Genomic DNA, 27,330 nt, shown 5'->3' with positions numbered 1-27,330 from the left:
GGGATTTGGGTGTAATAGTGGAGGATGTTTTTCTTGGAGATCGAGTTGCTGGCATCTCATGAGACCTTGCATGTTCCAGAGAGCAAGAGAGAGAAATGTTATGAAACCAGCTTTCAGCAGGACATTATGGCCGTCACCAGGTCTCCCCAGTAAAGCTCCACCCAGTCTTTTGTTTCCCAACCCATGCTGCTCTGCATGGCTTGGAAGCTATACTGTATCAGTAGTTATCTTTTACCAATCACAAGTATCTTTGGCGTGAAAAAAGTAATACGTTGATTTGAAGTGATTAAAGGAGGATAGGGGAGTGGGTAGAAGAGGAAGAATGGCTGCTTTATGTAAAACCTAAACAATAAAGCATATTTGAGTCACTGAAAGTCGATGTCAAATATCTAATGGGAGGGGCTGGCATATGTTCTGAATTAATCTACAAAATTACTCCCTGCCCAGCCTAGGGCAGTCCGAGTACACTCACAGGCAACAGTAGAAATGTGCTTTGAAAGTAAGTTGCAGACAATTGTACAAATTATACAAGCATTTATTGAAGTTCCATGCAAGCCAGTCGCATTTCATAACACAAGGGGCTTTACGAAAATAGTGACTGTGTCCCCCTTTTCAACTGTTTTTCTTTTTCATTATCACGTATCATTTGTCACATTTTATGAGAAAATCTAACAAAATGAACAAAAACAACAAATAATGTTTGTAGATACAGTATATGATAAACATCCACTTCAACACATGATATAAAACTTTTCATTGAGGCGCTGCTCAACACTGTACAAAAACGATGCTGAAATTAACTACATCACACTGAAAATATTGTATTCTTGCTTGCTTTCTGAAGCACCTGAAAGACAGAATGACTGTAGTAGTATAAAATATGCAAATGTTATCTACTTCCTCCAAATGGTGCAAATGACAGTATTCAGAGTGCCCGCTCTGATACGTACAACACTAAGATATGAAACAGTCTTTCATTTCTACACTTTAAAGAACCCATAAAGTGCCATCAATTACAAATTCATGCGTCAATATCTATAATGTCAAAAGTTAGTTTTCTAGTGTGCCCTCATACGTAGTAGTGCATGGATAGGTTACATAGGTAAACCCTAAAGAACATTACAAAAAGTACCATCATGGTTTAGATGGGAATGCCCATTTAATGTATTGTTTTGGTGGCTTGGAGACAACCCTCATACATTCACTTCTTGGCAATAGATCAAAGTCAATAATCTGTGAAGTTCAATCATGGTTACAGTACATCCTGCTTGTGCTTATAGACACTGTATAGCACATACCGTATATAGCTTTAGTTTAGGGACCATCCGGGACAATTTCATTAGTTACTGTGTGCCAGTGACGGGCAGCCCGAGTATGCATCTATTTCCCCTAAAAAGAGTCAATTCCAAGTCAAAGTCCATCCATACACTGGGGAGTCTTCCTTAGTCATCACTGGATTCAAAAAATGGGACAAAATGGTGACATTGGCAGCAGTTCTATCACCTCATTCGTCCTTGTGGTTCTCCTCACATTGTTATTTCACCATGTCATTATATCAGGTGAGCGTTTCATCTGTTCTGAAATGTAAACGTTGCGTTTTAACACTTGGCCATTAGGATCTGCAACGATTTAACGAGAAGATCTGGGTCGCATCATCACCAGCCAATGCGAAGATGTCTTCAGACCACATCTCAATTATTTATGGTATAGTGATTCCCCTCTCTCCAATATTTCTATCTAACTACTGCCTCTTGGAGCCAGCGACTGGTGCGTCTCTCCGAGCACGTTGCTGAATACTGGTCTGATCCGGGATGTATGGTAATCCTGGAGGTCCAGGGGTTCCTGGTGGCCCAGGTGCTCCCACAGGCCCAGGTTTGCCCCGGGGTCCAGGCTGCCCATGGATCCCGGGAAGCCCTGCCTGGCCTTGGATCCCTGTAGGTCCCTTGGGTCCGGGAAATCCGTTTTTACCAGGAACGCCTACGTCGCCCTTCTCGCCTCTGTCGCCCCGTGGACCCGGCTGGGCCAGAGAGCCTTTGGCTCCTTTGATCCCCGCCGCTCCTCTAGCGCCAGTGGGGCCCGGTTCCCCGCCATCACCCTTCGGTCCGACGAAACCCTTCTCTCCAGTGTTCCCGCGGCCCCCAGCAGGGCCCCGTTCGCCCTTGTTCCCGCTCAGACCCACAGGTCCCCTGGCTCCAGTCTCACCACGGTTCCCTTTAAGGCCTGGTGGCCCAGGAGCACCTGTGATGGAAGAGGAGAGAGTACTCTGCTTGAATTCACTAATATGTGTGAGGTGTTCAAGAGCAACTTAACATCCTGTTTCAGCTTGAACAAGCCTCATTCACATGTTAAAGAAAAGCATCTGAGGTGAAGTCGCCCCCCAGAGTCTCCCAACTCGCATTGGGTGCCCCTCCTGGATGGGCATATATTGTGCAAAAGGTGGAGTGTGTTTCAATAATTGAGATTCCGTTAAAACAAACCTGTTTCTTTCCACCTTCACCATGTGGCCTTTTGGTTTGATTGTGAAGGTGGCTGATTCAGAGCCTATGGCACCATATCAGGAGGCCCATGTGAAATCGCACGCAAATTCCACCCAGCCGGTATGCCCGCCCGGTTGCCCTTTGTTGGACTGTACTCCGAAGGTGTGTGGACTAAAGTGGAGCATCACCAAATACCTTTCCTTAATTTTCAACCCATAGAGGGCAGTATTACTTTGATTTGCTCTGGAAGTGGGGAGACCAACGCCTTTAAGTTTGTGTAGAACACTCCAAATTGGGACCAGAATGGATTGCTAGCCTTATAGAGTGGCTGCTTGTTTGTTTTTGTGTTGTCTTTTACTTGCTGTTCTTTAAACACCAGCACCTAGTGTACCTAACCCTATATTCTGTCACAATAGGTGAACTTGAAAATTGGCAAACATTTGGTGAAAATAGCAGATCTACAAACTCACAATGTTGTGAACATGTAGATCGGCTAGTTTCACTGATGTATCGGTGTAGAGAGAAGAAAAAGGAGGAGACCAACTATGGACCCCTGGGGGGCCCCGGTCAACAAATAAGAGTTGAAGTGGTTACCCTGTACCTTTTAGTATGGTGAAGTTCTTGATGAGCTGGGTATGGTGTACGTCCACTAGCTTCATCTCCTCCATCACCATGGACAGGTTCCACACGTCCATGTCCAGACGGACATTCAACAACTTGTACTGCTGCCTCAGCGTGTCGGCCAGCTGCAGGAGCAGCAACACTGTACTGTTCAGGTTCTAATGAGGAAAACATTATGGGGCAGAATGAAGAGGAAGCATGGAAGACGTTTCAAAACAGTGCAACGTACTGTACAAACAGTTCTCTCTTCTCCTCAGACACCGTAATATCTTACAGTAAGTGCAACTCCGTCTAGCATCCATAGAAATATATCGTCGCTGCCGGGTAGTAACCGTATGTCCAGAATAGTTACTTGTCAGGAAATGGAGACAAATCGTGTACTATCCACGGAAGAGTAAGTAATCAATCCATCCATGGGGGCCTCTGTAATGCATTTGTTCCATGAAAATGTCTACAGCAGGGTAAAAACATGGCAGGCAGGCCACATAAAACTGACAGCATGCAGACTACACAGTGAGGTAAGCTACACAGCTGCAGCTAATCCAATTAGTAAAGGGTGTGTTATGTAGGTGTGTTGCATGTGCATTGACAATACTACAGTCTAGGCTTGCACACCCATGCTCTGGACACACCTACAAATAACACACACGTTTTAATTTATTAGCTGCAGCTGTGTTGCATGCTTACTAACCTAGTAACCTTCCATATTTTTTATCTGTAGTTTTTAACCTGAACTGGAAAACAAACTACAAAATCAGTCTGCAGTATGGCAGTGGTTATCAAAGTGGAGTCCAGGCCCATGGGGACCCTATGGTTCCATGAGGGTGTGTTATATTCCATGTGCACACTCTCAGAGACAGTTATGGGGGTGCTTGAAATTAAATGGTTTGAGAACAACTGGCCTAGGGTGGTTAATAAAATAACATTGTGAGGCTCCAACCTGCAGGTCTTCTGCGTGGCTGCCCAGGCGAGTTTGACAGGACGAGCTCTCCATGTTGATGTACTTGTACATGCTCTGGACATGGCTGACCGTGGCGTTGATGCTGGATGAGATGGTGTCGATCTCCATGTCGATGGAGTTCAGGCGGCCATCTATAGTGGAGAAACGCTCCCCTGTGCGGTTCTCATAGTACCTTTTGAAAGACACACACAATAGTGGGAAGCCATACATACATTTGTTCTCAAAGAGGGGGTTCATTCTACTGGGGACCCCCCAAGTAGAATGAACTAATATAGCATCAAAACAGTTTAAACACTACTCTACCCTAGTTTATCAAATAAAATAAAATACAACTTTATTCATAAAGCATTTATTAAAACAACAGAGATTAGCCAAACTGCTACATGCATATTAACAAATACCATGGTTATTTGAGAATAGCCACGGTATATGTATCAGGTGTAAAACACTGTAAAATCCAGCGTTGATTTAATTTCTATAGTAAAAAAAAACGTTTTTTTCCCACATGGGTCACACAACAAGGTTTTGTTGCTGTTACTGTTGTGTGTGCGTGCATGCGTGCGTGCATGCATGCGTGCGTGCTACCTGGAATGATAGTGGAGGTCATGCATGTTCTCCTCATGTTCATCCATGAAGGAAGTAACATTGTCCAACTGCATCTGTAGGTTCATCACCTGGACATTACACACACACACACACACACACACACACACACACACACACACACACACACACACACACACACACACACACACACACACACACACACACACACACACACACACACACACACACACACACACACACACACACACACACACACACACACACACACACACACACACACACACACACGTTCAAGCATGTTCCAATACAATCTCACAATGCGTCACTCTATGCAAGGTTGTGAGCTTGTAGATTTCCATCTTACAATGGCGTGAGCTGCAACAGACTCTCACCTGCAGGGTGAGATCGTGGACCATCTCCGATGACATGCTGATTCTCTGGTGCGTGGCCGAGATTCCACTCTGGATGCTGCGCACGGTCTGCGTGGTGCTGCTGGAGTTGGACTTGAGGGCGCTCAGCACGCGGCTGTAGTTCTGCCAGTCTACGGTCATCTTCTGGAGGACTAACGTCTCCTCGTCTGCCTTCCTCTGCAGCGCGTCTATCCACATGGCACTGACACATGACAGTACAGTACAGTTCATTTAACTCTGACGGTTGATGACTACAAGTATTTGGGTTCATATATATCTTCTTCCCAAAATGACGTTCAAACTAGGAAGGGTATGGCGTGGTCAGCCTGCAATGACATGCATAAGTCATCCCAGCTTAGTAAGAGGTTCAAAGTAAAAATATTTAGGACGACTGTCGAGCCGATTCTACTCTATGGCTCCGAGACATGGACACTTTCAAAGAAATTTGAGAAAAAATCTCTCTTGGAAGAGCTACCCATCGATTTCTCTATAATATACGGGAACCTTCCCTGTGTTTCTTCCAGGTTTCTTCACTAGTCCGATCCAGAAGAACACAGTTTGCTGGCCACTGCTACAGAGCTGATCATGAGGTTATATCTACCCTTCTTCTCTGGAATCCTGCCTCAAAGCAGACCAGAGGTAGAAAACTGTTGTTCCCTGATGTCATCGCTAGGGACACATGCATCAGTAAGCAAGAACTGGGGATGGCAACGAAGGACTGGGAAGTCTGGCGTGGCATTGTGAAAATCCATGATCTCGACCGTGGTCGAAAAATGATGATGTACAAATCGAATGTGCCTCTGTGGTTCTCAAACTGGGGTCCATGGACCCCCTGGGTCTCTGGTTTTACTCTCTGCATTATCTCCTCACCAACAAAATAGACAGTTTCACAAGTCTACTAAATCTGAAGGCTCCTTCAGATTGCTCCTACAGATGTCTAGACATTTGTTCAGAAAGGGAGGTGAAATAACCTGTCCAATCCTGAAGGTTTTTCCGATCTCGGAAGGAGCATCTATTGACCTTAATTCTCTTATGGAGGTCCCTGGCATAGACTATATTTCAAATAGGGGTTTGTGGCCTAGTACAATGTCAATGTCCAGGGTCGTTGACATGAAAATGTTTTGAGAACCACTGTTCTAATCTATGATATCCTGCTGGCAATATTCATTGATTAATCTAATCTAGAATAGATGTTCATTGCTACTACCTGAGGGCCACAGTGGTGTTGACCTGCTGCACGGTGGCTTTGAGGTCGTACTGGTCCTGCAACAGGGTCTTCATCCTCTCGTCTGTCTCCTCAATCACGTCCTTCCATCCCTCCACCTGGCCCATATACCTCTCCACAGACTGATTGAGGAGTTTGATGGAAACCGTGTGGTTCTGGAGGTCACGGGACAGACGGCCACTGGCAGTTTTCAGTGTCGCCTCAGTCTGAGACGCCTGGTCCAGAACCTGGGGAGAGCACCGGGAAGAAGGGACAGGAAATTAGGGAGGGAAGGAGTGAATGAAGGGAGAGAGGTGGCATTTATTTTGAGAACAAGTTGATTGTGTTGATTGGTTGTGTATTTCTCCACTCTGCTTTCTTTCTTTTCAAAATCTTTTCATTCAGGTTTTTTGTAACAGAAGCCCATCCACTCTGCTTTCGAAGGAAGCATGCAGGAGCCGCTTGGAAGAAAAAGGTGCCGCAAATCAAGCCATTAACATGATTATATGTGCACTGTACCTGTTCCTGTCCAAGTATCATCCTCTGGATGTCTTCAAACTCTCTCTTCAACCGGCTGATCTCATCGGTATAGTGACTGACATCCAGACAGCCTGAACAATTAGTAGTGGAACTCAGGTCTGGAAGGGAGAGAAGAAGGGGATTCAGGGGAGGTGGAAAGTAGAAAAAACATGACTAAATGTCCCCTATGAATTCCTGTGTCAAGTATTGCCTTATATTACTTTTGCATTACAAAAATGAATCACAAGAGGACAAGCTATAACATTAAATGGAAATGCGTTATTGGTTTTAAAATAAAATGTTATGAGCCAAAATGTCAATGGCATGTTGAAACACAAACCTGTAGCACCTGTCACCTTCTACACGATATTTGAAAAGAAAAGCGCTAGCAAATTGTAGACAAACTACATTTATATAGGAGCTTTAAAAACACTACAGTGTTTTTCAAAGTAATGCATTACTATAGCTAACAGTAGTAATATAAATAGAATGTTATTATGTAATGCTAATGCATCATTACTTATGTAATACCAAACACTGTTTTGTTAACACATGTGCATTGATTTCCCCATGCCTCGTCCTACCCTCTATTCCCTGCTCCACCTTGGTGATCTTCTGGTGGTAAAAGGCCTCTTCACCAGATAAGTTGTCTACTTTTCTGAACACTGTGGAGACACAAAGCAAATAAAAGGTTCATTAGAATCACAATCAGAATGTGTTTATTGGCCAGGTTTGCACACATGTATGTGACTTGTGAAGAAAAAAGAATACTAATTATTATATAGTATACTACAGTAAAACATATTTTTATAGGAATAATTATCTAACTATAAATGCACCAAGTCTCTGTGTGTCTGTACGTTTGTCATCCACGTAACTCTAGAACCGTTCACCCCTTTCGACACACGTTCCACACCCCCACAGGGAGTGCAGTGCCCGGTGTCGAGTCGGTCGGAACCACGGTTGTCCAGAACCGCCACAAAAGGCCTCTGCCGGGCCAGACTCCAGCATATCGCCACAAAATGCCTCTGCCTGGGCCAGACTCCATATATAGGTATAAAAGGGGATACAGCTGACATCACTTCTGACATCACAATGACTTGACCAGCTCAACAGAATGATAAATTGGCTAATAGATGGCAGGCATGCCTGACACAGAAATCCATAAGTCTCTGTCTGTGTGTGCGTGTACAGTTGAAATCCTGTTGTAATGTAAATGTTATGGGCAGGTCGTCCATCCCTGGGTCGGCAGTTCGATTCCCGGCTCTTCCTGTCCACATGTCAAAGTGTCCTTGGGCAAGCCACTGAACCCTACTGTACATTGCCTCCAATGAGTTGGTCGTGTGAGCTTGCCACCATTGGTGTGTGAATGTGGGAAATGAGGACGCTGGTGTCGACTGTTCGCCGCTTCACCTCCCAATGTATGAATGAGTGAACCATTGTAAAGCGCTTTGAGCACTTGGAAAAGCGCTATAAAATGCAATTCATAATTATAAATAACAACAATAATAGTTTGAGTCATTCTTTATCTTTTTTATAGGGTCCCGAGACTCACTGTTTTGATACCTCGTGTTTCTCAACCGTATGCAGTCCTTTTCCCCAGATAGAAACTTTAACACACAAAAGAAAAAACACTTGGAAGATACACGGAAAAGAAAAATAAAGAAAGACAAACATATAAATGTGGTGGGTGTTGCATTGCAAGGATTACTGAAACCGTTTAAAAAATTCATGCAATGAGTTACATGTCGCAATATACAGTAAGACGTTAGACGTCCATTTCTTCCAGTTCTCCACATAATTTGTGTACAGTGTATAATGCAGCATGTGTGTTGACGGGAAGAATGCAATTACTGAAGTGAAAACAGGAAGTGAAACTTAAACTATTGACAACAAATCACATCAGGTTTCCATTATGGAGCAAACAGAAACAAAACGCTGATGGATGATGGTTTGGCCAGCTGGCTGGGACCAGCTCCCAAACATATTTCCCAAGGGAGCAACAACAACTATGTTGTGTGTGTGTGTGTGTGTGTGTGTGTGTGTGTGTGTGTGTGTGCGTGCGTGCGTGCGTGCGTGCGTGCGTGCGTGCGTGCGTGCGTGCGTGCATGTGTGACTGTGTTTACATGAGTGTCATTAAGGGCTTAGATATGCTTACATCAAATGTTTGTGCATGCTCGCATGTTTACATTTGTTGAAGTGCACGTCACAGATGCAAATGTGTTTGCACTGGTAGTGCGTATGAGTCTATGACCGAATGTCTGAAATGTGAACTTTTTTTTTTTTTAAAGGCCCTGCTGCATTCTCAGGGGCTTAATAAAGAACCCTGCACCATGTTAGTATTCATAAATGCTCCCACATGCACTCTGCATAGCACCTGCTACTCTGCATTAGTTCTCTACTCAGGTGACGCTGAACATGGTTGTCACTTGTAATGGCAAAGCTTATTGAGGAAGTGCACTCTTATGAAAGCATAATATTAATGAGATTATCAAATTACAGCTCGCTTGCAATGCCACATGTTGTGAGCTTGTAGATCTGCAAGAGCTGCTACTTTTGCAATTCGCCATGTGATTGATTATAGTGTAGTCGTATAGGCTACTGTAAGTGATATTTGTCTGTAAAAGGTTTTCTAGCTCTTTAGTGAACATAAAAAAACCCATTTGGTCGGGATACTATTGGATTTTATCCAATCAGGAGAGAGACCCACAAAGGCCCATAATTGCCAGAGTGGTGCCAACTTGGTGGCTATTAGCTACCATCTGCAGACATGAAGAAAAAAGAATGATCACTATTTGAACATGTTTTCTTTTAGTTCAAGGTTCTCATATTTAGGCTGAAACAAACAAGTAGCATGTGTGACCATGGCTCTGCGGGGCAAAGCCAAATCAGGCCTAATGTGGCAGATCAAACTAGGAAGCTCTAAATGTGCCTGTTCACTGTGTTCAGAAAGTTGAAGATTTATTAAGAATATTTTCTTGAGGAATATATTTGACCATTGGAAAACAGATATTGGGGTGATATGGACATTTTCAACATTTTATTGTTGTGCGAGTTGTGTTTGGGTGCCTGTTTGTGCTTGTATATGTACAGTATATGTAAGGGAACATGGTGTACATTACAAACATTATATAATGTGTAGGAAGTTAGAACCAACAACCAGAATGTCCCCCCGGGCATTAATAGAGTGTTGTTCTACTGTAACTATCCTATTTGTGCATCTTCATGTAAGCATGAGCTCATGTGTGTCTGTCTACAATACATGTACTGTATGCACTGTATGTATGTTCTGCCTTTCACAAGCACATTTTGATTGTTTGTGTTTATGTGCCTCTGTGCAGTGCATGCATGCGTGCAGCGGAATCCAGAGTCGCTCTACCAAATTCCTTGCAAAGCGTCCACTGAGATGTCTGAACTCCTATAAAAAAATAGAGATTTACAGCTTCCAAGACCAATAACAAGGCAATGTTAATGTGGAAAGCATCTGTTATGGTGAAGCAGCTGTCAGGTAAAACATGGTGCTCTGCAGCTCCAAACTCCAAACTCTGACTGCTAAATTTGTTTAATCTCTATGCGGTTAAATGGACATTCTTTAATTCATTAAAACATCCACAATTCCACATATGCAATCACTTTAAGTGCTATTAGCTATTACCCTAACATATCACGGGAGAAACCTACTGTCCAGAGATGTTTTAAAACATCTGCTATAATCCAAGTTTCTAAGAAAACACCGGCTACTGACAACAATATTGTTCTGTTCACACACTTTCTTTGCCAAAGGAGGTGTATTCTCTTTAGATTTATTGTGGGGCCTTTTTATGCCCTTATTGAAAACACTGTACGTAGACAGGAAATGGGTGAGAGAGAGATGGGGAGTGACATGCAGCAAAGGCCGTCGGGACGGGGATTCGAACCCGCGATACGCTGTCAGGCTACAATGGAGCCTAGCCAGACCACTGGACCAGCGGTCCAGGCCCCAAAGGAACTGTTTTCTGTGGTTCAATTTTGTGAAGAGTTTCCATATTTCCACTAAGTCAGGGATAACAACCTAGGGCTATAAATTCACACTTCCACAACCATTGTTAAATATTATTAAGAAGCATTTCTGTTATATTTCATCCCTGACTCTGGAACTGTTGTAGTGCGGTCAGATTAAATAGTATAACACGAGGTCAAGAGCTCACCTAGCGATGCCAGTACAGCCACGGTTATGATCAGGAAGGCAAAGAAACCATAGAGGACTTTGACGGCCAACTGGAGAGAATGGGTCTGCTGACACTTGACACAGCCACCTCTGGTACGACCTAGAAATGCAACAAAGGAATGAAGTTGAGCTCTGACGGCATATTATTATCTATTATCTATCTGTAACTAAATTAATAAATAAACAGACAAATACATGAAATGGAACAAATAGGCAGTGTAAAAATATGGAGTGTGGTTCATATTTTTCAACTCCTTGTCATTAATTTATGGTCTCACAACTGTATGTGCATGTTTCTTTAGGGCAAACCAATAAGGCTGCCAAGTGGTTTCGACCTTATAGTGTTCTAGTATTATAGTGGTCCCGATTCAGTGCCTTTAACTCATTCTGACCTGAGATCAGATTCATACGAGGTTTCCGCCGGACACACACTGGTCTGATGAACCCATTCTGACCTGAGATCAGATTCTAAAAAATGTCAGTCGTTCTTCGATTTTTCAAAAAAATAGCAGACCTACAAGCTCGTATCGCGCCACTCGGTGGCGCGATATGAGCTTGTAGATCTGCTATTTTTAAATAGCTAAAGCATAACATGATGCTGACACCAAAATGGGTGCCCGTTCAGAATGGGTTAAGCTTCAGAGAGAGATACCAGTAATGTGAGAGCCATGTAACCGAGCGTCAGATTGTGCCAGGTCCGATCAGTCTTTGCCTGAGCAACTAAATGTGAGGATATGTGGAGCAGATGTGGAAAGCATGCATAACTAAGCTGCCATGGCACATGCATAAAGACAGGCAAAGACTCCACAGACAAGCTTTTAACCACACATAACATCCCCACGCAAGCACTGCAGCCTCTGGATGTCTGCCATGCCTACAACACGCTACACACACTGGCAGTGAGTGGAGTGGAGTGGAGTGAATACAACATTATTAGTTGGCGTTACAGAATGAAGATGTAAGGCAGATGTCTCTGTCATTGTGTGCGTGTGCGTGCGTGCGTGTGTGCGTGTGTGGTGGCCCTACCTCTAAATGAGGGCATTTCCTCTTCTTCTCCAGTAAGGTCCTCCTCTGCAAAACAAGTCAATGTTTGTTGCACACAACACATGATATTTTGATGAATCCCTCTCAAATCTTCTCTACCAGTAGGGTGTAAGACAAGTTAACCCCAACTTGGTATATCTTGTCATAGGTTGAACCAGTTCAATATGCTCACCCATTACCCCTCACCAAATACAAACACTCATTGTTGTCAGGCTTCTATCCCAGGTAAGGATCCAAAATGCAGAACACAGGACACCAGGAATAACTTAAAGTATTTTACTTAGAAATAAGGTACACCATTACAAGGCAGGAATAAACTTAGTCACAAGGCAGAGCAAACTTATAATCCAACAAACACATGAGAGCATCAAGGGCTATATACGTATAGACTAGGTTAATTAGGGAGCAGGTGAGGTGAGACACACAGGTGGGTCCAGGAAGTCATCAGGGCAGTGGATGAGTGGGTGTGGCACAGACTGTGGCCAGGGCTGTGACAATTGTGAAAGGTTATGGAACTCTAATGCTTATAGGGTTCATCTTCTGGGGAGTATGAATGCGCTCAGAAAGTTTAATAATTATCCATCCATTAGATTTGAGATATGTCTGCAAGTGGAAATTGTGGCTTAAGGGTGCGGCCACGGGGTCACCAAAATCAGCAGTGTTCATCCTCCAGGGAGCATGAAGGTACATCGCAAAGGACAGTGGACACATTTTGTACAACATAAAATGAGGTCTCGCAGACAGATTTAGCTGAGTTTGGGGGAAGCATAGGAGGGAAGAAGTCACTTTAGGGATTCAATCCAAGGTCAGCTTGTGGTACAGTACTGTACATGTAAGCTAGACTAGAGTCGGATGTATACCGTATGCGTATGGTGTACCTCCAACTATCAGGTTCAATTTCAGATTATTATCCCACACAGAGACATTTGTTTGGTTCCAGGGCTCCAGACTGAATACACTACGACACAACAACAACAACACATGACATCACATGACAGTAAAACAATAAACTCAAAATAAAAGCAGCAACTCCAAATCGGTAAACTTAAAATGATTTGGGGCTAAGTATTGTGGATGTGTATAACTGTACGTAACTGAGAAAGTTACAGTTTGTCAAATAAATATGGGGTGTAGGGAGAGCAAGGAGTGCACCTCTCCAGAATGATCAACTGTCTTTTTAATCAAAGCACTGCTATAGTGCATCGGTACACTGTTGTAGCATTGAACAGAGAATAATGTGATCCTTGCCTTTGAAGAGCTGGTTCTCGTATCCACCATAGCTTTCTGCAAAAAAGGAGAAGGAGAAAGCAGAGAGAGAGAGAGAGAGTCAGAGTCAGGGGGTTGTTGTAACAGGGACAAAGACATGAAAAACCACATTGGTAAACGATGGTCTAGTCAAGTGCTACACGGTCTCAAGCTGGGGTGACGCCATCTCGTTGGAGCCCCTCACAAGTTTTATTACAGATGTCATAAATCATACAGAAACCAGGTCCTGCAGTCCAAAGGTACATTCTACAAGTCCCTGCGGCCCTCAGTGAGACTTAAACAACACCCAATCCCATACTGTAAAATCCACAGTACTTTAATGTGAGAGTCTACAAATGTAACCAAAGGGACCCACGCAGGTCCGTAATACCGAGAGTGTACACTGAGGATTTTACTGAATGCTGTCAAGTCACCCGGCCTGCACTATGGGGCTCTGATGTGTATTGTTCTGAGGTCATACTTGGCAGCCATCTTGTAAAAGCACAATTATATGTGCCCGGAGGGGAAAAGGGGTAGGGGTGTATTTGTTCTGTCTCTGACCAATCGATCATTCAGCTCGGTAATGGCTCTGAGCCCTGGGACAGAGAGCACCGACTGTTAGGAAAAACAGCCCCCTGGTGGAACAAAGTATGAGAAAAGTGGGAGCATACATTCTGTGTGTGTGTGCGTGCGTGCACCCATGCGCACTTGTGTCACACGTATGTGTGTGTGTGTGTGCGTGCGTGTGCTAACTTATGTTATCAGTACATGCCTATCAGACTCCAATAAGGTGAAATCTATGGAGGTTGTTGTCTGAGGGAGAGAGGGGGAATGAGAGAAAGTTAGAGTGAGAGAATGAGACAGAAAGAGAGCAGACTAGAGGGAGAGAAAGAGAGAGAGAGAGCAAGAGACAGGACTTGATCAGTGTTACAAATGATTTGATGATTTCCACAGAACCCTGCTGGGCTGCCTATGATGAACCACAAATGGCAATTTGCTTTGAAGCATGACATTAAACCATATGTTGACATTATAGTTATAATGCCAAATCATTGCATGTCATCAGCTTCACCACCAAAACAACAGTATCCAGCAGCTCAACACCTGATTTACCACATCCTCTGGCATGCGTTTTGCGAGAAGACAACTTTAAGGAAATGTGTCTACAGGAAACACACGCACGTGGGCACACACATACTGTACAAATACAGGACGAAAGAAATGGTTCGGTGAGTCGCTGACCAGTTGGAAATATGGTTCTTTGGAAAATGAAAGAGAAACATTCGCACAGTCTTCCATACTGCTGTATTTTTGTGTCATGAAAGGACAGTTCTCAGTGCCGCTTAGTACAGACTGTAGGCAAACAGCGTGTGAGAAAGAAGTGGAGACACGTACTGTGACATGATAAGTGCAGGATTAATACTACATTGTGAGCTTGTAGATCAGGTATTTTCAGTGTGTAACATGACGTGCAACCAAGTAGCCTACAAATAAATGTGTAAACGGGTAGCTGTCAGTAGAGCACTTGCCTTTGGACCACAAGATGCTGGATTCGATCCTGTGCATCGCCAACACAGCACAGTATGAGTAGCACAGCTTAGATAACTACGGCGTGCTGATAGTAGTGTTACGCTTCACCTCAGCAATCCATCTCCCAGGGGTCTACAGTACGTCTACTAGCTGCTAGTAGACCTTGAATGAATGAGCCTAGGCTATTTCAATGTGCTAGTAACTAGCACATTGAAATAGGCTCATTCAAGGCCCATACCGACAGTAAGCTACTTCAATCTACTACTTACTGAACATGTTTGCCTTTGTGGACGCTTCAGTGGCTTCGTTTGTGGTCATAATTTGCACATAAAGTGGGACGATTGGCAACACCACGGAGTATGATTTAATACAATTCTAGCAGGTCCCTGTACATATAGTAAACATGTACAGTATGACTATAACAATTAAAAGCAAATAAAAATATTATCACTCCTATTAACTGTGAAATTGGTATTTCTATGGTCACATGGCCATATCAGCACTCGAGATGTCATTTCTTATGGAGATCAGAGAGGTGAACTGGACAGACTACTGCTGTGAGGTATGCTGCAGTGATAAAATGTGTTTTTGTTATTCCATTTCTCAATCAAAATTGCAAGATGTCTGTTTTCCAAACCAAAAGATATAAAATTGACAAAATATTTCCTGAGGATCGACATCCTTTAGTTAACTCATGCAACTTGAAGAGTTGCAACTTGGTTTGTCAAACGATAATGTCATGCAACAGTTGAAAATATGTGATTGTTGTATTACTGTATGTTATGGAATCTTTTGGAGAGCACTTATAACACAGTTAAACAACATAATGAGACAGACACAATTCAGAGTTTCAAAGTATTAAAATGTAGTATTCGAATACGGAGCCAGCATTAAAGTGTTGCAATGGAACACCATACTGACTCAACACAACTCAGTCAGACTTCAGCTTAAATACATTCCTACTCCCTCAGGGAGTAGGGAGTAGTAGTAGTAAGTAGCCTTGCCGAGCCATGAGGCCCATAGGGCAGGAGCCTATCTCCTGTTTCTGTAGCCATGAGGCCCATAGGGCAGGAGCCTATCTCCTGTTTCTGTAGCGTGAGGCAGCTTGATGTACAAGTACAGCCCCTGGACATGTCGCAGGGACTTACCCCCAATCCAACCCTTGATGCTGAGTGTCAAGCAGGGAGGCATATTGGGTCCCATTTTAACAGTCTTTGGTATGACCCGGCCGGGGATTGAACCCCAACCTCCCAGTCTCAGGGCGGACACTCTAACCACAAGGCCACTGAGCTACTCCCTCAGGGAGTAGGTGGGTCTTAACACATGAGACAATGGGAAGACCCATCCCTCAGACCACAGGTCAAATGTCAGTAAAGATAATAATGGGACAGAAAACAGCTTCTCATTGATCTCCTTAAATGTATAACTTAGTGTATTCCTCGACAATTACACGCTTTTTCGTCAAAGTATAAATTAGGGACAATAGACAAACATTCAGCTGTTGGTGTTAGATCTGTTGCATCTGTTGCATTTGGTTGAATTGCATATACTGTAACATTTTATGTTTATTATAAATTGTAATATTTTGTTTTGTCTATATATTCTTTAAGGCAAAAAGGGAAAGTCTGATGAGCAAACATCTGTGTTGTGGCAGAATGATTTAGTCTAGTTGGCCAAGCACCCTTTATGCTCCTGATCTCATGCTCCCACACAATGTGGTCAAAGGGACAAAGGGGAGAAAAGGAAGCAACAAGGGATAGGGAAAGGAGAGAGGAGCGCACGTGGCAGTAACAGTGTTTATCATGATGATGAGGAGGAGGAGGAGTCAGCTGAGGTCTGGAATAGCAGATCCTAATGTACCATTTTATACCTGAGAAAGACACACACACACGGACGCCACACGGACGCACACACGCACAAGCACACGCACACACACGATGAATCTCACAATTTACCTCATAAGCCTGCCCTGTCCTATGGAAAAACCACAAGCATATCTGTCTCATGTCAGTGGAGCAAGTCAACCTTTCCAACACTCATGTATGTGTGCAGTGTGCACGCATGCACGCACACACACACACACACGCAAACACGCACACTCCGTCACAGTCAAAGTTTAGTACTGTCACAGTACTACTACTGCTTGGAAAGAACCTGATCCACCAGGAGACCTTCTAGTCTTCAGAGTGGGAGAACTGGTGGAGGTAATATGAATAATACACCATGAAAGACTAGTAAGTGTATGCTGACATTTCCATTACAAATATGAGCACAGGTGCAGCTGCAGGAAATGTTTTGAAAAACATGCCCAACAAAATCTAATAAAATTTGAATGTGTTCAAAGTTCCTTTCAGTGGGAATATTATGTCGCTGAACCGAGAAACACTCCAGTAAAATGGATGAAGTATATGGTTTAGTTTAAATGCAGTTTTTCAAATATGAACACTGTTTGTGTCAAATTACCACAAGGCTATTAAATGTCCTATTTTTACACCTGTATTTTTCGTTTGGATGTTGGAATTCACCTGGAAGTTCTTGATGTAACTGACCACATGTCCACCCTGGAGAAGGTTACTGAAGTGAAAATAATACTGTGGCAACATAGCTACAGTACATGTTTAAAGAAATACTACTAATAATACTGTGGCAACATAGCTACAGTACATGTTTAAATAAATACTACTCAATGTTTGACTGCTCTGTTTAGATGGAATGTGCTGGGCTCAGAACCCTGGGGACCTGCCAGGCTGTGCATAGAATATCATTAATTAAGAAACTGTGTTTTGAATAACATAAATAAGGAAGCAACTAGAACTACAGCGCTATTATCTGGTCATTTCTTGTGGGTAATACAAAGCTTCCTAGTTTTCAATGCTTTTCTGTTGAGCTCCTGTACAGGAGATCAAAGCATAAAGGGAAATGAACATACATGTACCCACATAACCAGGAACATGTTTAAACAGCATATAAGCAGATGTGACTTAGCTCACCTCATCCACCTATATTTCATCTCCCCATTATTTCCTATGGCAAGAGTTTGACAGGGAGGCGTATGGCTGGTACAGTATATATATATATATATATAATAAAAATTATTTTACTTGAGTAAAAGTATCAATACTGCAATGTAGAAATAATACTACTAGTGTTACAAGTAAAAGTCTTGAATTCTAAATTTACTTGAGTAAGTATTGGTATCAAAATGTACGTAAAGTACACAAAGTATTAAGTACTCATTATGCAGAATGTCCCATGTCAAGTTTTCATATGTATAAAATGTATAAGAAATATTTTGAAAATAGCTTGTAGATCTGCTATTTTCAAATGGCTGAAATGTATATAGGGCTGAAGTGGTTAATGCATGAAACTAGTAAAAAAGTTTTCAAATAATTGTAGTGGAGTAAAAGTACAATATTTGCCTATGTCTGAAATGTATAGTGGAATAGAAGTAAAAGTATGGCCCGGACAGTTAGCCGCGTGTCACTCCCCAATGTCCCCATCTCTCTCCCCCTTTCCTGTCTATCTACTGTTCGCTATCAATGAAGGCATAAAAAGCCCCAAAACAAATCTTAAAGGTACTGAAAATTGGAAATACTCCTACACAATACCTCAAAATTGTACTTGAGTAAATGTACTTACTTTCCATCACTGCTTGAGGGATAACATGAAACTCTAAGGCCCTTATTTATCAACGCGGACCTCGTTGATAACTGATCATCATGGAGTGCACTAGCTATTCTGCCTGAAATTAGATGCTTGCAACCCAAATGACCTGTCATGCTGTTTATAGGTGCCTCTACAGGCTCTACTAGTCTATGCCCTGGGATGTGCACATGGTCAAAGTAAACGCAGAATGGGGTCGAGCCCAGGCGGTGGCATAACCGTCTGGGCACCCGACTGGTAATCCAGTCGCAGTGTGCCGCGGGTTCGACTCCCGAGCCCGACACGGCCTTTACTGCATGTCTTCCCCCATCTCTCTCCCGTTTCCTGTCAGCCTACTGTCTGTCCCTTCAAAAAACAATAAAAGGCGTAAGCCGCAAAAAAAAATCTTACAAAAAAAAAAAAAGAATGGGGTCGAAACCCCAACTATAGATTTCATGGCCCCACTAAGGTGAAAGATCTGCATGAAGGCCCATAACTGTTTTGTCCCTGTGCCAACTGTGATATCACTATCACACTTAGTGCTACAACTGGGAGCTGTTTTGTAATTAATGCTTCTGCACGTTATTGTCTCCACCTGGCCGAAGGCATGGGGAGAGAGTATGTTTTGCACTCCGTCCATGTGTCTGTGTGTGTGAGTCCGTCCGTGTGTGTCCGTCCGTCCGTCCGTCACCAGCTAATCTCCGGCACCGTTAACTAGCTGAAATTTGCCATTGACAGCCCATACATCCAATCCAAACACAAAAGTCCTATCAGATTGTATATTAGAGTAGACAACGTCAAACTCACCAACATTGCAGCTGTATGAAAGATCACAGATTGAAAGAGGATAATTCAAGCTTTTTGTACAGCTGCAATGTTGGTGAATTTGAAGTTTGTCCGTCTGTCCGTCCGTCTGCTCTGGTGTGTCCAGTTTGCAGCCCAGGTCCAACCCTACTATAAAATACCAAAAATGGAGAGCACAATTTCACAATTGGAAACACCTGCCAATTAATTAACTGTGGCACTGCTCGTGTGAGTCACTGTCCGCATTTCCACCCACTCTCTGTCTCTCTGGGTTATAAATTATGGACAGTGACCGCGACTACATATATCCCATAGCATGTGGGCGAAAATGCTCATAAACAGCTTACATTGGGAAAAGTTAAACATTATCTTCCTCTCTCTCTCTCTCTCTCTCTCTCTCTGTCTGTATAATGACAATGGTCTATGTCAGTGGTCAGTGCATGTCCACTGAGGAGAAAATGAGGACAGAAAAGAATCCTTAATTTTATAGTAGGATAGTAGAATTACCCTAGAAATTAAACTAATCTGCAATAATAGCTAAATCATTTTGTGTTGTCTGGTCATGACTATAGGCTCGTGTAACCAAACAACTAATTCCAGAATCTCTGAATGCTATATATACTTACAGTTACAGTAGACGCTGGAACCTCCTGAAAGCCAATAACAGAAGCTCATCTGTTTGTCATTTCTGTTCATGAAAATAAATATATTTTTGAATTTCCATTTATGCTAATCAGCAAACTCCTTTGACTAATTACATTTACAGTAGGGCAGATTTACGCAACTCCAAAGACTAAATCCGCTACATCCGCTTTACTCCCAAATCATTTTCAGTGCATCCGTTGGCGTTGCACAGACTTATTGTGTGAGTCAACAGTCTGGCTTGAAATACTAGTCATGCCAGGCTAGGTTTGTATGGTAAACAACTGGTACCTTTAGACTAGGTCATGTCAGGCTAGGTTTGTATGGAACACAACTGGTAGCTTTAGACTAGGTCATGTCAGGCTAGGTTTATGGCACACAACTGGTACCTTTAGACTAGGTCATGCCAGGCTATAGGTTTGTATGGAACACAACTGGCACCTTTAGACTAGGTCATGCCAGGCTATAGGTTTGTATGGAACACAACTGGCACCTTTAGACTAGGTCATGCCAGGCTATAGGTTTGTATGGAACACAACTGGTACCTTTAGACTAGGTCATGCCAGGCTATAGGTTTGTATGGAACACAACTGGCACCTTTAGACTAGGTCATGCCAGGCTATAGGTTTGTATGGAACACAACTGGTACCTTTAGACTAGGTCATGTCAGGCTAGGTTTATGGCAATTGGCACACAACTGGTAGCTTTGGGTATGTGCCATGCAGGGGGGGGGGGAGGGAGAGGGGGGGGGGGGGGGCAGCAAAAATAATTAAAGTTTTTTTTTTTAGCTCCACAGAAATTTCCCTCACTAATCTGAATGAAATAAATGGTATCTAAAATTAAATAGTGTTTTATTGTTCTTGAGAATGCAGCTAAAAAGTGTAATCGTGTGTAAAGCTGCAACAATGCGCTAGATTGGCTGTTGTTCAAGGTGGGTGGGCTCACTAGGCCGTGTGAGGTCAGGTGGAGAGGTGATTCTAGTGGAATAAAAGACGTGAGCAGATTCCCAGTAACATAGAACTTGGACCTGTACTCACAAGGTGACTCTCTTCAGTATTTTATTTTTTTAATTTGCAGTAGAAGTCACCGGACAACAGAAACAGACGTGTTTCGACCGCAGGCCTTCGTCAATGTGTAATTGCATGCGAGCTTACAAGCTTACACATCACAATGCGACCCCTATAGCTTATAGGCTATTTTGTGCAGGATGTTGTACGATATAGAAGTATAAATAGGGCTTAAGGTTAAAGAGAAAATAACAAAGCAAAGGCGGGATAATCAAATTAGGTAAAGATTTAATTAAAACACGTGTCATTGTCCATTCTTTATTTGAACCGTTCAGTGCACAGAATGTCAGAACTTGCAGTGCATAGGCCTCAGGTCCAGATGTTGTACAGTGGCCAGCCAGCCCACCTATCAAAACAGAAAGGGCCAGCACTAGCAAAACAGCACAGAGAAAACTCTAGACAGATACGCCTAGTACACGGCGGTTAAGTTACAGGACACTTTACAGCGCTATTCCAAACTATGTCTGATTGGACATAACAAGTTCCATAAAAGTGCTAAGGTGGTCAGCTCATAGAATATGACATAAAATCCAGAAACAGAGCTGCTGTTTCTTAACGACTTTGCAATGTAGAAATACTCTGTTACAAGTAAAAAGTCCGGAATTCAAAATTAGCTTGAGTAAAAGTACAAAAGTATTGGTATCAAAAAGTACCAAAAGCAGAAAGTGAGCATTGTGAGCTTGTAGATCTGCTATTTTCAAATGTCCAAAATGTATAGTGCTGATGTGGGTATGTTTTGTTGTTTTGTAATAATAATCTAAATCTACTAAGTAACTAGAAAGATGCAATCCGATGCGAGTGTGGTTGCCTATCCCTTTAGGGATATTGTTCAATTAGAAGAGTCCAATCAGATGATGGCAAAGCACACTAATGCCTTGGGAAGAGTTCTGGCCATCGGAGGGGAGAATAGAGTTATTGCGTGATTTAAACATTTTCAACGATGTAATCGTTCTCAACGATGTAAGCGCTGGGATGCAATAACAATAGTCTGCTTGCCTATAGGCAACCACAATAACGAGTAAAAGTATAAAAGGTATAACTACAAAGTATAAAACGGGGCTCAACAAAGGAGGATGTTATCCCAGTGACCTCCACCCACATGGAGTCTCTCTCCGTCTTCTTCCTCCTCCCTCCATGATTGTTCTCCCCCTGGGATTTGTTGTTCTGAACTCTGGGTTATTCCCAACACAACCCTCAGGCTCCCTTGAGTCAACTAATGCCCAAGACCACTCCATGTACTGTATGTGGTTTCTCTGTGGTGGTTCCTCCTAGGGAGGAACTCCCCTCCCTCCCTCCATATCCCGCCATCTGTGGCTTGGACTTTACTTTAATTTAGCCCTGGACTGGATATAGCAGCATATACCCTGACCACCCCTACAGTATACTATAGCAGCATATACCCTGACCACCCCTACAGAATACAGTATACATATATACATATACAGTATACTTCTCACTCCTAAATAGCTGGCTGATTGAGTTATGCAAGCTGCTGCTCTCTTACTGGAGTTTTGTATTAAAATTCCATTCATTATAGGCGGAATTTGTAAAAAAAAAAAAAAAAAAAAAAATTGATTACAATACTTTTGGGTGACCTGATAGCCAAGTGGCTAAGTTGTAAGCTTGTAGATTGGTTTTGGAATAGCTGCAGTATGAAATACCCAGTAAAAAAGTAGGTAAAAAAGTAAGAGCAACGTGGAGACAGATCACTTTCTTTCTCAGGTTCAACTCGAACTCTGTCAGCCAGAAAAAAACCCTTAGAAGCCCCACTGAACCCATCCATGCAGGCTTAAGTAAAACCAGAGTCACAAGATGCCGGGCCTTTCTCCAGATAGGACTGGAGGTCTCTCCACCACAACTCGTAAAGCCGTGTCTCCCTTTTCCAAACCTCTGCTGACATCCCACCCGGTTCAGATACCCTCGCATTGGAATGTGTGGTCTCCTTACACAACTGTTAATGTCTGGAATGTGTTGATCCATGGAGTGAAGCTGAAATTATGGACGAGCCATTACCAGGGAGCATCCTTTTGTTGTGGTTTTCGGCAGAGAAACGGGAGAATTTGGGTACCAGATCCCATAAACGCGGCCCTGTTTTCTCAGGACTAGACCACATTGGGCTCGACGGGGCCAAGGAGGCCATAGAGACGAGGCCGGTCTGGTTTACGACGCCACGAGGGCCAAAGGGTGTGCACAGAATTCCCACAGTCTAGTGTTTGCTCTGGAATTACACAGCAAAGTCCTCTGTGTTCATTAAACTGAGAAATGTAGCTACAAATGAAACCCATAAAAGGGTCAATTTACATTTGTACATTCTCAGGTTTACAACTGGATAAATGAACACTGAGGATTTTACTGCGCACACTCGGTTTAGTTTGAAGATAGAGCTACATATGTTGATCTGAAGCTTTACCAGACCACCTCATGCAGAGAACTTTCCATGGACACAGAATACCTCCCCCAGTTTATTGTCACATTGATTCAAGACCTGTTCAAGTAGCACTCGGATAGCCCCGCCTTTGTTGGCCTATGTCTTTTGTTCTCCCCCCTCGCCTTCCATCTTTCTTCCCTTCACTCACACTTTCCTGCTCCATGTGCCAGCCACACACCTGTTTTCCGTAATACCCCCCCCATCACCATGTGCGCACACACACACACACACACACACACACACACACACACACACACACACACACTCTCTCTCTCTCTCTCTCTCTCTCTGTCTCTGCTCTTTTGCCATTCCTCAGCAGTAACACTTGGAATGTGTGAGGCAGCATGTTTTGCTCTGGCACGGCTGAGGTCGGGTCAGATCGGCACCGGGGCCCCAAAGGGGGCCCACTCCAAGACTGTGAAGAAGACCACATCAGGAGCCCAGCAGGACTGTGCGGTCAGGTAGCGTGTGTATATAGTGAAAGACTCACCCACCGTACAGTTTTATTGTGTGTGCGCCAGCAGGCTTGCATGTCCTGCGTGACTCGCATATCATCGTTGCCTTACTGTGGGGCAGAAACCTCTTGTCTCCGTATTTAAACCTTTCGCGGTTTTCTGTAAATGAATGCCGTACTTGATCATACTACATCGCCACACAAAAATAGCAGCTCGAGACGCTGCGTGAAGCGACTCGTGAGCATGTAGATCTGCTACTTTTACTATTTCTGAATTTGAATACTGAAAATTAAGTTTTGGACATATGAGGCTTCCACGCGACGGAGACGGAATCTTATATCCATGCATTTCGCTTTCACGTGCACTCCTCCCACCCTCCCTTTTTCATGCACAACACAGTCAGCAGCTACTGACTAAAAGACAAGGAAAAGCGACTAACTATGCTTTGTCCCAACAAATGTGGATTGAATGTACTGTATTAACCACTTTCACACAGGCGTCATCATTTTGGGCATGTCTTTATAAGTCCGCAATGTTCCACAGGCATGAATAAGCTTCCAGCTGATGGCTGCTCAGATGGTCATAAAGAGCACTAAGTGTGGAATAAGTGTCTTGCTCATGGACACCTTCTGATGACCAGATGTCCGCCCTCAAGCTATATGGCAGCTTTCAAGTGAAAACGTATGCAGTAAAGGCTCATGTGGTTAACAGTATTCCTTTTTGGTCCAAAAACTATAGTCACAGTCTGAAGCCTGGCTATAAATTGTGAGCTTCACTTACACACACAGCAAAATCTGGAGTGTTGATTTAACTCTGAGAATGTAAAAATTAACCTCGTTTTAATTCAATACTTTGTAAAACAGTTTACTGTGTACTTGTTTTGAAGTTGTGTGTACTACAGTATATGCCATGTGGGATGTTGAGAGGCTGAGCCAATGCTGCTGCATTGTAAATACGTCAACACTTCATAACACATTCCATAGCCTCAGAACCACGTGTGAATAGTCCTCCACCTCGCTTCCGCCTCGCTCTCTGATTCCCACTTAAAAAACATGGAGGCTACCTTTTTCCATCAACTCTCCATCAGAAATAGCCAATCTACAAGCTCACAATGCGTCTCAGCGGCAGCACGACACATTGTGAGCTTGTAGATCTGCTTTTTATTGGTATGAGACTCCATCATACGATGAAGTATAATTACTCCTCTTATTGTCGGTCTCTCTCTCTCTCTCTCTCTCTCTCACACACACACGCAAGCACACACATCCACAGACTGCACATGCATACGTGTGCACGCTTTCTAGTGGCAAGTAAGCAAATGTGTGGCTGGCTACAGTATATGATACGTGCGCACACACACTTCCAAGCTGACTTGTCAAAAGTCTTCCATCCAACATCAACAAGCTGCATTTTCTCAAGAGCCAGACTGCCGGGTTGTAGAAAAATGAGATGTCTGCACATTTTGTGTCCAGGTACCCTGAAAACGTACAGTAACTGACTACATGTCTCCCACTACATGACAATATACTGTACATACATGGCCATGTCACACAGCTGCATGCATCATCATAGCCAAGGTCTAGTAGCTCTGTCTATAGGAAAGGAATGTTATTTGAATTGCAAGGAAGCAACCAGTTTCAAAGCTGTACTCAAATGAGTGCAGTATCACTAGCATCACCTGTGAAACACACACACACAGCCATCTTCTATACATAAACATAGACCCTGCTCCAGTCACTTCTCCTACATATTATTACACAATATAATTCTATTCTCCTACACATTTATTTTACACAACGTAGCTCTATTTATTCCAAAATTCTCAAATCACCTTGAGACTTTCCGTAGCATGGCATGTACAAACCTATACAGCAATAGAACTGTATCAAGTGAAAATATTGCAATACTGCTCTTTACACAACATTTTCTGTACGTAGTGTTTGACTTTGCAAATGTATATGCATGCAGTGTTTTATTTACATTAGGGGGTACAGCATTGCATTGCAGACTTAGAGTATCTTAATCTAAGTTCGTCACTGCACTGTGTATGTGGAAACCACAACACCAACTCAATTGTACTGTACATGCATGTTTGCATGCATTTGAACACTTAAACCCAATCCAATTTTTGGGGGGTAACATTTGCCAAAAGATATCCGATCTACAAGCTCACAGCACCGGGCAACGAGGTGAGAGCTTATAGATCGGCTATTTCCGGTGAAGAAGAGTGCAGAGGAAAACAGAGCGGACCAAGGACAGAGCCAACTCGGGTCAAGTTTACCAAGTGTTTAAGTGGTTAAACCTGTTCAGTGGAAGACAAAGAAATTCAGGCATGGGAATGGGAATAAAGACTCTCTCCCTTTACCTTTCATGGTTCTTGTTCCAAAAAGTCCTTTCAGTTGGTAAACACCTTTTCTATGTGCAGGCAACAGCAGATGATGGAGATAATGATGAAAGTGCCCAGGATGTCTTCACTCACCAGTGACACTTTTGTTGGTACAAACTCATTCATACAACTCTCTGTTGACCATTTGTCCTGCAATGGACTGGAGAACTCTTTAGTCCTACAGTCCCCTTGTTTTACCAAGAATAATATTCAATAAAAGGCTGTCCACTAGTGACACTTCCGAAAGTTTCTTTGTCACTTCTCTATAATTGAAGGATGCTCCTAAACTGTGTTCTGCGTGTTAAGATGTTCCAAATTTAAAACGTTCACTCTATGTTCTCTGTAGTGAGCCACTGCTAGACTCATTAGTTGCCAGTGCAGGACGTGATGCATCTGAATGTTGACAAGCTGAAAGACTTTTCTTGCTGAAGCTTCTCTGAATTCCTCTCAGCGTTCCCTCCAACATCCTCCACTCCAGAGCCCAAAGCAACTGTGGACACCAGAGTGAAACCATGTGCTGCTTGGGGAAACATGGCTGAAGGCGGGGCGAGAGAGAGAGAGAGAGAGAGAGAGAGAGAGAGAGAGAGAGAGAGAGAGAGAGAGAAGGGAAGAGGGAGGGAGGCAGTGATAGAAAGATGCAAAGACAAAGAAATGAAGATAGAGTAACAGAAGACAAGGGGGAGTGGAAGGAGAAAAGGAGGGAGGGAAAGTGAGTTAGGAGGGGAGAGAGGGAGGGGTGACATGTTTTGTAGAAAGTGAGGCTAATTGCTCACAAATGTTTGAACATGGCAGACTGGGCACCTTGAGAAAATGTGGCCTTGGCTAGCAAGACGGGAAAATAGTTTCTACACACACACACACACACACACACACACACACACACACTTGAAGAAGACTATTAATACTCATGCATGCAAGCTCACATGCACACACACACACACATGAATGCACACACATGAATACACACAAGGCACGCGGGTGCACGCACATGTCAAGGCTAATCCTTATCTAGCCCAGGAAAAATAAATGTATGCCTGCTCCCTGTAATGTTGAGGACCAATTTCTAACACACACACACACACACACACACACACAGACAGACCCCTGAGCACAAGTTTATG

At 43.2% G+C, this 27,330-nt stretch overlaps 1 protein-coding gene across 1 annotated transcript; it reads right to left on the bottom strand.

The window, feature by feature from the left end:
• Window positions 1-520: 520 nt before the first annotated feature.
• LOC310877224 (scavenger receptor class A member 3-like) lies at window positions 521-26,681 on the bottom strand. The gene is made up of 12 exons (XM_083791019.1): window positions 26,189-26,681; window positions 13,259-13,294; window positions 11,993-12,037; window positions 10,947-11,066; window positions 7,344-7,424; window positions 6,760-6,878; window positions 6,244-6,488; window positions 5,019-5,238; window positions 4,645-4,733; window positions 4,039-4,231; window positions 3,079-3,256; window positions 521-2,238 (listed from the first exon to the last, which is right to left on the bottom strand). Exons 1-12 carry the CDS (start codon window positions 26,193-26,195, stop codon window positions 1,742-1,744), a joined length of 1,830 nt encoding a protein of 609 aa, XP_083647145.1. The 5' UTR covers window positions 26,196-26,681; the 3' UTR covers window positions 521-1,741.
• Window positions 26,682-27,330: the final 649 nt, after the last annotated feature.

The sequence above is a fragment of the Protomyctophum parallelum genome (genome assembly GCF_964188405.1).
Source record: "Protomyctophum parallelum genome assembly, chromosome: 19".
Classification (NCBI taxonomy): Eukaryota; Metazoa; Chordata; class Actinopteri; order Myctophiformes; family Myctophidae; genus Protomyctophum; species Protomyctophum parallelum.
The sequence above is the reverse complement of the archived record's forward strand: the minus strand, read 5'-3'. Positions and strand labels throughout refer to the sequence as shown.